At 41.5% G+C, this 14401-nt stretch overlaps 1 protein-coding gene across 1 annotated transcript; it reads left to right on the top strand.

Moving 5' to 3' along the window:
* The first annotated feature begins 5524 nt into the window (after nt 1-5524).
* Nucleotides 5525-14196, top strand: cacnb3b (calcium channel, voltage-dependent, beta 3b). The gene is made up of 13 exons (XM_053316880.1): nt 5525-5569; nt 9247-9366; nt 9544-9666; nt 9804-9925; nt 10174-10226; nt 10584-10603; nt 10854-10934; nt 12610-12668; nt 12893-12993; nt 13147-13298; nt 13666-13761; nt 13905-14075; nt 14167-14196. The coding sequence occupies exons 1-13, from the start codon at nt 5525-5527 to the stop codon at nt 14194-14196; spliced, it is 1173 nt and encodes a 390-aa protein (XP_053172855.1).
* The last annotated feature ends 205 nt before the right edge of the window (nt 14197-14401 follow it).

Raw genomic sequence — 14401 nt, 5'->3', positions numbered from 1 at the left:
CACCACCACAAGACTCCTGTCTTTAAACTTCTGGCTTTTGACATGTTGAAATCCACAGTGGCTAAAAAATCAATGTGATAGGACTGTAGAGATGGCTGATTTTATGTGGAGACATGGTCTCCACTTTCTTGTTTACTTTTGGTCTTGAGCAGTTTTTCATGATTTAGGCTGTGCCTGGTAGTTGTCATTAAGGGAAGTATGCAACAGCATGTAATGGCATTTTAGGCATTTATTTAGATATTTTAGTGTGCTTTCAGCTCTATGGCAACAGTTTCAAGAGTCCAGTGCACAAAATGATATCCATAAGGAGTTCTGGGTTTCAGGTGGAAGACTTTGCCTGGTGTGCATAGAGAAGATTTGAGGCTGTCACAGCAGAATATGTTCAACAGTAATATTTGGGTATTTAAAACTAGGGTATGCTTTTGGCCGTTTATTGTTCATAAAAATCCCAAGAAGTGACTGAGATGAGAATGCAATGCTATTTTGTTTTGCAAGATGTGGCTTGTTGTTACATTGTGATAGCACTGAGAGGAGGTTTTTATGAGCCTAATAGGGTATGTAAGATACAATACCATCCAACATAACGTCACATGGTTATCTTGTTTGCTACAGTGATGTTCTGTCATGACAGAGTCCTGAATGAACTTAACATGCAGTTGCAACACAGAGTCCCATTGGACAGTCGAGGCAGAGATGAAGAGAAAGGAGGAGAGTGGGTGGGAAGGATGAACGGATGCACAGCAGAGAGAGCCTCACTGACGTAGCACAGGGCTGTGTACTGAGAGAGCGGGGGGTGGGGGGTGAAGAGAAAGAGAGAGGGATAGACTGCTTTTAAGCACGCTACAGTACACTTCAGTGTTACCCAGGAGAGAGAGCACACCATGACTGACTAGCAGAGAGAGCAAGCGAGAGAGACGGGGAGTGTGCTCTCCCACCTCCAACTGAGTAAGTACGCCGCTATCTCCTCTGCATCTTATCTCTTCACGGCAAATTGCATTGATAGGCGGTATAAATGGATCTGTACATGCTTTTGGAATAATACCTGATCAGATGTTGTGAAAAGATATAGGTTGACTTTGTAGAAACAGGAAAACCTTTCAATTCTGTTCTTCTAATCTTGACTGAAAGTTTTAGAAATTTAGTTGATGTATGTGGCTGTCGAAGTGGGACACGGCAGAATTTGCATCTACATACGAGGGTTTTGAACAAATTTGATGTATGTCCAAACTCCTTACCCTCAGCACTGACATTTCCGTGGAAAGTCTGAGTAGCATTAAAGCAGAAAATGGCATTTAGGGTAGTTGTGTGACAGAGGAGCAGTGGTGGGAAGCTGTGGGCACACTTGCAGGCGTTCATGCTTTCTCTGTTGGTGGGGGGAAGGAGTGCATTTGGGACCGCTAGGCTTCCTGTGTGGGGTCAATTAAATACTGCATGAGACAGAGCACTAAAAGCCTGTCCCGTGAGGAGTGAAGTGCTTTGTGTGTTTATGTGTGTGTGTGCATGCATATGTGTGTGTGTTGGCACATCAGTGTGCATTGCCTTGATTAAATTTGATTAACCAGCAATGTTGAGCGGGCCAAAGATTCCAGTTCCAGTTTCTCTGCGAGTTTCTGTTTAGAAACACTGCCTTATGATTTTTTAACTTAATATCCGTGCAAGAAAAATAGGTCAGAATATGCTCTCTAATTTTTGTATATCACATCTGCATGTTAGGCAGGTCTTAGGATACCTCTGTATTCTGTGTTTTAAACATCTCAAATTTATTCATCTGATCCACAATCTGATCACACAAATTACTTTCATGTTGATTAACCAAGCTGATTTGGTTGCTGGAAAGGTTTAAGACTCAAACTTGTAGCAAATCACACTGTTTTAGATGAAAAGCTGGAATGTGCGGATATGTAGGGCGCCATTACATATTGATAAGTCCAACATTTCCTCAGTTATCTCAGCCCACTAGTCAAGACGCACAAATTAGGCCTCAAACTCAAACCTAGAGCCTAAATCAGGTCAGCTACTAACAAACAGATCGGATTTAATGAAGGATGCCGCACTGTGCCATTCTGTGCTGCACTGTAGGTACACAGCTTTATGTGGGTTAGCTCCAGCCTCTCTGCACTTTGAAGCAGTTTGGTGAAGTCAGGTTGAGGGATCCCTAGAGGGATGAAAACCTAATATGCACAGCGTAGCCGGCAAGGCCAAGTCGACAGTGTGGATGAAAGATAGAGATTCCTGGCTGGGCTCACTTAACCCTGCTCCTCTTCCTCCACTGCCAGCTTCACTGTCGACCCATCCTATGATTCACATCATTATATTGTCCTCATTGCATCAGTAGCATTTCTCTTTACAGTTGGCTAATACAAGATGTCCCCTAATCTTGAACCTCCGTTCTGACTGATGTTACTGTGAGGACTTGATGTCTTTGGTGAGAGAGCAGTTGTGTAGCGTGCGTTGAAATGACTTGGAAGTGCTTATTTATAGGCAGCATAGTCTGCCAGGGGCTCATTACAGGACGGGGGGGGGTGTATCCTGAGGTAACATTAGAGCAGGAGGAGGGTGGAGCTGCTCGGGACAGGATGGAGTATCAATCTGGGTGGCTCTACTATTGATCCACTCTGCCCTACTCTGGTTGCACTGTCAGGAGACCTTCTCTCTGGCTCTGAATGATCCACCTCTGCCTGTAATGCTGCCTAGCTTATACAGATAGTAAAGGTGCCTCTCTGCTGGTCAAAAGGTTGGACGTAACGGTTCCTTGCTTAAATCTCCAGATTTGTGGGTGAAAATCTGTAAATGAAATCAAAATTGGTGCAGAGATTCTCCGTTTTTTACAGCACAGAAGCTCTCTGCAGTGCTCTGCAAAAAACCTTCACTGGATACACAAATGTCTGGGAATATCACATTTACTCCTTTTTGGTTCTAATGTGTCTGAAGCAGAAAGTATCAAAAACTGTCCAGTGTTGAAAACTGGCATTAAACGTCAGAGTCTTCTTCATTCATTCGTTAATCAGATATTTACTCATTAAACTCATAAAACCCAATTTTAGCCTCATTTTCATTTAGTCCAAGATCTTGTTCTCGTGTTTAGAGAGCATTTAACATTTGAGAACTGTGACATATTTTGTTATTGAGAAAAACATGTTTATATTCCTCAAAGCAAGTATTGTTTGAGAGGGTATTGTTTTGGTGTCTGTGCCAAAATTCAGGTACCATTTTGCCACTGTATCCAAAAACCTCAAATGATACCTGTGATGAAAATTGCCATGTTTCACTGATCCAAATATGTTTGTTGAATTATACTAAGCTTTAAATTACTTTGTAACAACCTGTTTCATTGGACATTTCTGATTGTCCGTATTCACTTTTGACAGGCACGTTCTTGTCTTTGTGTAACCGTGAACTTTGAAGACAGATGCCCAAACAACCTCATCATCATACTCAATCATACACCTGCATCATATTATCAAGAGGATTGAACAACACTGGATGTAATATTATACTTTGAAGGGGGAAAAAAAGAAAAGCGCCATCACTGCAGAGTACAGAATACACGATGTAGACTGAACAGAGACAAGCCTCAGCGGCTGTCTGTTCTTGTTCTCCATATAAGCACTTAGTTCACATTCAGATGGGCTATCTGGCATCAGTGAATATAGCTGAGCCAGTCTCATATCTGCTTTGCTCTTTCTTGAGGGAATTCATCAAAACTCAGTGAACTTTGACAATCCTCTGCTATCCTCTCCCCACTGCCAACTACTAGCCTGTGAGACTGGGAGAGGAGAGGAGAGATGAGAAGAGGAGGGGAGGAGAGAGAGGGAGAGGGGAAGGGAGTGGAGAGGAGAGGAAAGCTATATTTAGATCGACTGAACGGCAAAAAATAACAAAAATGAAAAGATTCTGCTGTTAATCTCTGATCCTATTGTTCTAATGTTCTGCCTCCCCTCCTCCTCTTTCTTTTGTGTCTCTTATTTCACACTCTTTCACCTTTTCCACTTTGTCTTTACCATTTTGTATCTCTCACTTGAATTCAAGTTAATAACTTGAACACTGGCGAAGCAGACCAAACACATGATCCACGTTGCATGTTTTTTCTGATTTCTTGTATTGTTGATGTAATTTGCTGTAAACATATGCACTTATATTGTCATTTTTCCTCTCTTCATTCCTTCTCCATCTCTGCAGTTCTCTCACACTGTCTGAAAAGCTGATCCTTAATGGCTGCTTACTGCACAGCACTAATGATGAAAATAGTCACCCTATCTTCTGTTCCAGAGGCATCAGAAGGAGCTAGTTGCTCTAACTACAATGTGTGTGTGTGTGTGTGTGTTTTTTGTGTTTGTGTTTGTGTGCTTGCGTCCCTTTAATTTTAAAAAGCCTCACAGAAATATAGCCCTGAGACATTTTTTGCTAAAAGCTCTGGTGGAGTGCACTTAATTCTTAAGCAGCCAAAGTTGAATGAGGGTAAGAGAGTGCATGCTGCCAGCATAATGGATGCCAAAGTAGGGTCCTCAGTGCCTGGGGCAACCTGGAGAACAGGCATGTAGCCCTGGCTTGCCAGGAACAATGAGGCTGTCTCCTACAATAGAGACCTCTTCACTGGCTTATTAAGACATCTGATGGACTCTAGATGGCTGCTTGCTGACTCACCACTGCATTTCTGTTCTGTAGGCTCATGCATCACCTTCCTGTCAGGAGGATGGTGCAAGGCAGGCGGGCACAGCCCTGCCCTCCTGTTTTCCTCTAATCTCTCTCTTTTCATCTCTTCATTCATGTTTTCCTCTCATTCCACCTCCCTAGCCCCTCCTTCTCCTCATGCCCCTTTGTATTACTTTTGGCCATTTTATAGTTGAAGCAGTCACCTGTTCAGAAAACAGAACCTCTACTGCACATCACTAATTAGTACAGGAACAACGATTACACACTCAGTTGTCTCTTAGCTTTTCCTTACTTGGTTATTGTTATTATCATTTAGCATGGCTTACATAACCACTCAGTCTTTGTTCTGTCTTATTTATAGAAGTTCTAACTGCGCCCAGTAAAAAAAAAACGATACACTGCAGCGTGAGGGTAAACATAACCAGCTTGAGGAACTGGTTGTACATGACTTTTTTAGGATCTCTTAAAGACAGAATGGATATAAGAGAACTGTATGGAGAAACTTGGGAGGGTGGTGACGCTGGAGAGGGAAACATGGGATTTGAGGCGTATGGGTGGGGGGAGAAGGGGTAGAGGCTGACTCTGGGGAGGAGAGGAGAAGAGAGGAGAGGAGTAGAAGTTGGTTTATAGGTGAAGAAACCCACTGTACCAGTATGCAGGCGTGTACACACCAGTGCTGCAGTAAGGGCATCAATTTTGTATAGGAAATGGCTGTTGAGGCAGCGCAGCAACGTCAGCTGTGAAGCACTTAGGCTGAGCGCGCCTCCCTCTCTTCCTCTCACCCCCCACCCCCCTGTAACCACGGGCTGAGAGGAGGAGGGTTCCGCCTTTTCTGTGCAATGGGGGGGAAGAGAGCGCTGGTAGCAGAATCATGTCTGCCTCCGACTCGAGCGCTACAGGACTCATCTGTAACAAGGTACGCTGTTGATGTTCCCCTTTCTGTTTAATCACTCTGCATGCAAGCCTCAGCCTCCTCATCATGAGTACCCTGTCTGTCTGCTGTGAGACATCTCTTCTGTTTTTCTCTTCTCCCCTTCCCTCTCAGTCCTGTCTCAGCAGAAGTCTATTCTTGTTCACTGACTTTGCCAGCATCTCCCCACTTCTTCCCTCTTCCCCCTCCCTCCTTCTCCTCATCCTCTTTGGACATACTGTACATATGGAGACCGTCTGTCTATCTCAGCTCTGTACACTTTGCAGCTCTGGTTTGAACTTGTACCTCACTGGGAGTCCCATCTGTTGAATGTCATGGATTTTGATATATAGTTCAACAGCCTTTCCCCCTGTCTTTGAGTCTTTTGAAATATTCTAGTTGAGCTCCGTTTTGTTTATCAGTTGATTTTTTGATGTCACTTGGAGTGCACAACTGCTATTTCAGAGTCAAAATTTAAAAAATTGATCAGACTATCTGAAAGTAAAGCTCATTTTTTATCTCTCATTTTCTCTGGAACACATATTTTGTATATCTAAATGTATAAAAAAACAACTGGCATGTCAACTATTCTGTAAAGGTAAACTGCAGGTATTGAGGCAAGTATGATGTACAGTTGGTTTTTCAATAAAGACAAGTGGTTTGTAATGTGCATGCTCCCCTCTGCTGGTGAGACTCTACAACTACTGCACTGTCATTATCTCATGTTTCAGCCTCTAATAGGACTTCCAGTATGTGAGGGGTTTCTCATTATCTTCCTCGTCTCGTTTCCTCGCTTTTATGAGGACGATTGCATCGTGAGAGTGTGTGTTTGTTACTGTTGTTTTAGAAGTCAAGACAGTCAGAAAAACACAGTGAGCTGTGAATTCTTCCAGACACATTAAAGCTGTTCCAACACTGAGACCTGCATGCCTGTGATTAGATTAGATTCCACTATTGATCCCTGTGTTGTGTGGTGAGCAGCAGGGTTTTTAGAGTTCAAGCTCTTCAACAAGGCAGAGTGAGTTTGTCTGAATACGTGTGCACTGTGGGTAAATATACTTGTTTACTTTTAATGATGTGACTGACCATGTTCCAATGTTTTCTCTACGGTTTTTAATAAATATGAATTGTGGAGGCCTGTGAGTGCAGCTGTACAATATATCAGATAACTTTATAGAACTTTCATATAGTTACTGATGCTTGGAATATTGAATATTTTTGAAATATGCATATCCATAATGCTTTTGATGTTGCTGATAAGGGGAATGTTTCAATAAACATTTAGCTTATTTTAAAATGTTTTTCTGTCTCCTAATTTGGTCTCTCTTAAACAGCAACGGTGGATTTACACATATGGGTTCTTCATTCATTCACATGGAGAGATATGAATGTGAAATGTCTCTGTCTGGGAATGGTTTTGAATAACATGACGCCATGGGGTTGGTCAGAATTATCAATGAGGTAATTCAAATCTGCATAGTAATTTGCCATAAAACATGACTATCAGGCCCTCATACAGCTGAAAGGCACTGAGGACAGACCAACACCAAGAACACATCAGTTTACGAGAGGTTATTTAAAACTTCCCACACAAAGAATAATTTTTCTTGTAAATAAAAACCCCAAAACAGCGAGGCTTGGAGTCCATTAAATCTCTGCAGTCTAAAAAACCACAAATCTGCAGCTTTGCTATCACACTTTGTCTTAAAAGCTCAGAAAGTACATTTTAATAAGTAAACATCTGGATTGTAATGCCAGTAGTTTGGCAACAAGGATGCACCACAATGCAAGTGGTGACAGACATATCAAGTGATTACATGGATTGAATTCATCATCTTACAGTATAATTCAATTGTCTGTCAATGGCCCTTTTTGGCAGTGCAGGCCACTTTGAGACGCTGTAGTTCATTAAATGTAAGGAAATATACAAGTTTTACATTGCTCAAAAGCCCCAAACGAGATAGCAGACAAAAAAGCTGTCCTTAAATTCCCTGTGAATCCATGCAGTTTTAAGCAGAGTATTGTGATGAGTTGGACTTTTGGATCTGGACAATGATGTAGCTAAAGAAACTGGTGGTCATGTGCTTCATGTTTTCTCTTATTTGTATTTTCTTTTGTATGTGCAAGGGATTTTTTTTATAGTCTCTTTTTATCATGTCAAAACTATATAAAATTGCAATCAGTGTCTGTGCAGGCAATGTACTGATATTTTAAGCAGACTATATTTGAGAACATCTAGCCCCTTCTGCGGTTGGGCTATGTGCTCTATGTGCTTTAATTAGGTTTTGTTTCTTCTGCTGGTAGACTCTTCAGACTCAGCTACACCTCTGGCAGGCTTTGATATTCAAATGATATCCACAAACTCTGTGCTGGATTCAGCTAAAACTGTTTTAGGGGGTGGGCAGGGGAAAAGGCAAAGGAGGGATGGAACTAGTGATGAGGAGGAAAGAGAAGAGGGAGGGAGAGATGGGTGGGGGAGAAAAAAGGTAAAAGAAGGATGACGTTATGGAGCTATATTTGGCTGTCTTATGTGGGTGCTCCTGTCTGGTATATGAGGAGTCTTTCAGTCCTGTATCCAGCTGGGACTGCATCCACCAGGGAAGACACTGATGGAGTGAGAGTTGGTGAGGTGAGCTTTGTGAGAGTTTCAACAGTTTGGAAGGTTACGTGTCTATCTGTGTGCTCCAATGGGTTTATATAATGTCTATTGTTATGTTTCATGGAGAAGAGACACAATTTCTGGTTTGCTCTGGGTTTTGATGTTCAGCTGACATATAACTGGCTCATATTAAATGTTTAGATTTTGAGTTTGAAGCTGAGATTTGTATCTGGATTAGGGAAAAGGCTGTTCTTATTTGAGAATTTGTTTGGTCTCTCAAGTTAAATGTTATTGTCACTGACTGAAGTTTGATTATGTCTGCAATCAACTGCTGGACTCTGTTGCCAGTGGTGTGCTAGAAATGTCTTTAACAGTACATCGCATATGACACATTTGATATACTTTTTGAAAGTTTGTCTGTGTGTGTATGTATCTGATATAAATTATAGCATCTAGTAACATGGATACTTAAACATACAATCAAAATCCATTTGTCTAATTTGTCATTTGTCACAACTCTACAGCACAACTTGGAGTCAATCAAATACATGCACTCACATCAGTTTTCATTTTCAGTATCTGTAGTCTTTCAGTAAGAGTTGTGTCTTTTTTTCTTGGTCAAAAACTGGACTTTTTTCAATATCAGATGTATCTAGCTGAGTGGAATAAAAAGACAACAAGGCTGTGCTGGTTGTTGGTGTTGTTGCAGTTCTCATGCACATGTTCCCCTGAGAGGGCTGCTTTGGAAAGCTGCAGGAACTTGCTGGTGTTGGATCACATGGCTTCAGAAGAGGACAGGCAGGTTCAGAGACAGATTGAACAAGGAGAGAGGCATGGGAGACACAGAGGGAGATGTAGGTGATGTTTTTTGGAGCTGCATCAAAGCTATTTGCTATAGATCAGTACTTGTATATTGAACTCACTTGTAAATGACTCATTCTGAGTGAGGAGCAACAGTTGCTTCGAAGTGTTAGGCTGTGTGTCGTGATGGATTTGTCTCCTCTCTGTCTGGGTTGTAACGGTTGCTCTTCTCCTCTTTTCTCCTCTCTCTGTCCCTCCCCTCTCCTCTGTTCCTTTTCTTTAGGGTTCAGCCGATTCCTACACTAGTCGACCCTCGGATTCCGACCTGTCCCTGGAGGAGGACCAGGAGGCGTCTCGGCGTGAAGCCGAGCGCCAGGCTCAGCTGCAGCTAGAGAGAGCCAAGGTGAGAGTCTGAGGGACAAAGCTCAATGCCTTCAATTACTGAAGAGCAGTGTGTAAAACATAGTGAAACATGTTACGATTGCTTTTCAGTAAACTTGTTTCATATTTTAGATACATTAAGAAAATGAATTATCCTTTGGTCCTTTCTTACTTTCTTTGTTTTCTTCTTTTTCAACAGTCTAAACCAGTAGCATTTGCAGTGAAAACTAATGTGAGTTACTGCGGGGCCCTTGATGAAGATTGTCCAGTCCAAGGTGCCGCCATCAACTTTGAAACCAAAGACTTTCTGCACATAAAAGAGGTGAGAGGAATTAATATAAGATCACCACTAGTGCCACTGCTGCTTCCATACAACAACCATAAGGTTTTTTATAATGAAATATGATGTCAACACTCAGACACATCAAGATATAAAAGGTGTGCTTCTCTGTCATGCAGAAATACAACAATGACTGGTGGATCGGTCGGCTAGTGAAAGAAGGGGCAGACATCACGTTCATCCCGAGCCCAGTCAAACTGGAGGCCATGAGGATAAAACAAGAGCAAAAAGCAGCAGCAAGGTCAGAGGTCACACAGGTCTTACAGATCTGTGTTTATAAGTGTGTGTTATCACCCCTCTACTCGTCTTTATGTCTCTCTCTGTTCCCCTAATTTACCAGCTTCCTGTCTAGTGCACTCTTTGAAAACTTTTTTTTCCTTGACACAACTAGTTCTTGCTTATGTGTTGCTCTGTTTTGGAAGTCGTCTCTAAATTACCCCCTGAGGGGATGCAACGCATAATGAAGTTTCGCATTATGTTGCTCTGCAGGAAAGGAGGAAACGCGTCATCCGGAGGCCGGTGGTCCACCCCACCATCTGCAGGTAAGTGGGGCTGGAGGAGTCCCGCTGCTGTGTCTGTCTGCTTGGACTGCATGCTTGCACAGGGTCACAAACATGGACTAAGTAACCTCTGACAGGAAACATTTTATCAACATACTTTGCCATTTACATCAAACTAAACTACAGTAAATGGTTATGTGAGATGACTACTGATGTGAGATCAACTCTCCTAAATTTACACTCAAATGAAACAAACACTACAGTATAAATGCATTTTTCTCCAGCATGTTTTCTTTTGTTAGTACACACTTATGGCGCCTCAAAACTAAGCCCTCTTAGCCAACCTTTTTATTAGCTTTTCTCCTCCTTGATTAATGTTTACTCTGTTTATTCTGAAAGCCAAACAGAAGCAGAAACAGGTAAGTTCGTCGTTGTACCTCTACATCTGTGCATCACTTTCAAATTTTACAATTTGTTCAAGAACACATCACACATTAATTATACAGCTACATGTACAGTTCCAGTGCTCTGTACGTTGCTAATGACATGCGATAATGTTTTTTTTTTTCAAGTGTGTTAACTGAATGTGTACATTATGACTCTAAATTCACTTCAACATGTTCTGTATTTTCCACCTCCAAACCCTGTCTGTGCTTGTGGGCTGTGCAGACTGAACATGTACCTCCATATGATGTGGTTCCTTCTATGCGGCCGGTGGTGCTGGTGGGTCCCTCCCTGAAAGGCTATGAGGTGAGACACCCATCAGTATCTTATGTCTTGCCTTGTGTGTGGAGTAATGATCTGGATGTGGTCAGATATGAAGCTTGTCCTGAAATATTCAAACCAAAGAATTGATAAGGTGATAAAAAATAAGTCTAATTAAGACAATTTTGATTATGATAATTCAGTGTTTTCATTGAAGTGTTTAAAGCTACAAAAGAGGGAAAATGAAACAGTGAACAGTCATGCAGTCTTCTTTCACCTCAGTTGGAGTATTGGTGTGTATTGCTGTCTGCCACAGTTTCTCTTTTGATACTAACACTACGGGACATCAAAGGCAGACATTTTAAAATCTCATGTTTGTGGCACTAAGTTATTTAAATGCAAACGTGTGGCTCCTGTAGATTCTGAGATATGAACATTTGCTTACTGTCAATTATAGAATTTATCATGTTTTTAGACATTTTATACATGTTGATTTAATTAATCAAAAAATAAATGTTGATCTCATCCATAAATATGACATATTTGAGTGTTTAAGCTCATTCTCATCTGCTCTTTTCTTCTCTGAATTCCTGTTGTTTGTTCCAGCTTAATCTAAATTTTATTTTCTGGTCCAGTATGGACTTGCCTGGATTGATCTAAAGGGAATCACTCTCTTCTCCATTATCCCATTAACACGGATACTAAACACCACAGTAACATCCTCATGAAATTGTAGAGCAAAACAACCGGAATCTTAAATCCATTCTGAGTGGCACAATGCTTTATATACAGTCCTTAAATATGTCCCCTCCTTCTAAACTAAACCCCAGTGACCTGTAGCTTTACATAATAGTATAAGATGGATGAACTTATATTACAGTTAAACTTGATCAATTTTAAAATGTTTCAATTGCGAATTATATATGGATGAATATGCTGAAATGTGAACCATGTAACTGAACAAAATGTCTGTGCTTCAACATTTTCTTTCTGCCTCGCTCCCTCCACTGTGACTGCAAAAGCTGTGCGCCAAGCCGTTTGTTTTGTGTGTGTGTCTGTGTGTGTGTGAAATATTTATGCATCGCTCTGTTGATGTGCTTTGGGGATGCTCCAGTGGTGAGAGCCAGCCTGCCTCCTTCTCTCTTTCCCTCTCATTCTTGTTCTATCCGCTTTGTCTCTCTTGTACATATTTTCTGCTGCTTGGCATTATTCTTCAAATTTTGCCTCCTTGTTTTCCTCTCTTTTCCTCTCAGTGTTTCTTCATCTCTCTCTGTTAGACTGTGGAGCAGCAAAACTGCTGTTCCCTTAACCCCCCTCTCATTCCACAAGCCATCTATTTTTCAGGACTGTCTGAAAATAGACAGCTTCGCTGCATCCTCACAGTGCACATGCAGACAAATACAAGCAAATGCAAACTATTTCTATCCATGTCATCCTTCATGATGTTCATACCCCTCTGTGCTGCACCATCTTGCTTCATGATGAAATGTTTTAAACATGGAGGATAGTATATAGTCTGTTTGGTACTATTATACTGTGCTAAACATGAATGAATGTAACTATTTTATGGTGCCATTTTGGTGATTGTATAAATCTCATAATAAGTAGTTCTGTTTAACACTCACAAATTCAAAGTGAGAGAAAAAAATAAGTAATAGGGGGTATATTTCATCACACTAGCATTCCTAACATCTCTCCCTTTCTCCCATCTGTCTCCTAGGTAACAGACATGATGCAGAAAGCCTTGTTTGACTTCCTAAAGCACAGATTTGATGGCAGGTGGGTACGGCTGTCTGGGCTGTTTTCTGCAGCTGCAGCGCAGCGTACAGAAACACTGTGACTGAGCTGCAGAGCTCTTGGTGGGATTCTGCCTATCACGTTTCATGGTCGATAGGAGACATGATGATGACGATTTATTTTTAGCTGCGAGAGAGTGCAAGTTGGTCTCATCCTTTGAAATGGAACAGTTGTGGATGTGATGTGATAAGATGCTTCTTCTGTAGGATCTCTATTACACGGGTGACTGCTGATCTGTCATTGGCGAAACGCTCAGTGCTGAACAAGAAGGCCATAATGGAGAGATCCAACACACGCTCCAGTCTCGGTGAGTGACAGGAAAGATGTCTTTGATCTGTCTTTTTTTCTAAATAAAGATTAATACCTGCTAAGAATAGATGACATCTTTTTTATGTCAAGTCAAGAACTGAACTTAAAGTGTCTTGTACAACTTGTTCTTCTTTCTTTGGTTTCTTCACAGCTGAGGTCCAGAGTGAGATAGAAAGGATCTTTGAGCTGGCCAAGTCTCTCCAGCTGGTCGTCCTGGATGCAGACACCATCAATCACCCAGCACAGCTCCTCAAAACCTCTCTTGCTCCCATCATTGTCTATGTCAAAGTCTCCTCGCCTAAAGTAGAGCACAACTCACTTATACTTCTCAAAGAAATCAATTCAAGACAATATTTTGGCCTTTGTGGTTGTTGATTATGAAATTAGCAATTTTGATAATTGATCACTCCTTTTAAATGTTTTTCAACTGAATGTCTTTATGTTTTGGTCTGATGGTCAGCTACTCTCAGAACTTGCATTTTTCTACTATTTTTTGATATTTTATAGACTCCTCATAGCTGTAATCAAAACATTTTCTCCACATTACATTGCATTGGTATTTCAGATGATGCATCATGATTAAGGAGGAGGATAAAGGAGGTAAATGATTAAGTAACTTAAACTAGAAGCTTTATCACTTCTTTTGTAACTGCTTTGTTTAATCTCAAAGGTTCTACAGAGGCTGATCAAATCTCGAGGGAAGTCACAGAGCAAACACCTCAATGTCCAGATGATGGCAGGAGACAAGCTAGCTCAGTGTCCGCCTGTATGTCACTCGTCTTTGATAATGATCTGAATAAGCTGTTATCTGTGTTGTTTTCCCTTTTAAACTGAGTAGAAACTTTTCACAGACATTGCATGGTCTACCTTTTTTTTCTGTGGTCCCTCATGTTATCATTGTCCCATTAGGAGATGTTTGATGTCATCCTGGATGAGAACCAGCTGGAAGATGCATGTGAACACCTTGCAGAGTACCTGGACATTTACTGGCGTGCCACGCACCTCCCCTGTTCTGCCCCTGTCAACCCCTTACTGGACCAAAGCGTGATCACCCCACCCTCAGCTAACTCCAGCCAACAGGTAGGACAAACACTGAAACGATGCTCAATTTATTAACATTTTGCCTGCATTATCAATAACATCTTATCTGCCTCCTGTGTCTGTTCACTAGTTCTCTGAAACTCAAGAGTTGATAGAATGATCACTACCACAGACATAGGTGAGAAGAAATGTGTTTCTCTTTGTATGTCTAACTTTGACAAACTGCAGTTTCTTTTGCCTCTGGTTTTGTCTCCTGAAATGTGCCTTCTGCTCTCCTGCAGTAGCAGCCTGTGCTGTCGGCTGGGGTCTGACTCAGAGGTCATAAAGCACAGGGATCAGGGTGCCACCAGGGGGCAGCAGCAGCC

Source organism: Scomber japonicus, chromosome 4 (assembly GCF_027409825.1).
Source record: "Scomber japonicus isolate fScoJap1 chromosome 4, fScoJap1.pri, whole genome shotgun sequence".
Taxonomy (NCBI): domain Eukaryota; kingdom Metazoa; phylum Chordata; class Actinopteri; order Scombriformes; family Scombridae; genus Scomber; species Scomber japonicus.
This window is presented reverse-complemented; position numbering and strand designations above follow the sequence as displayed.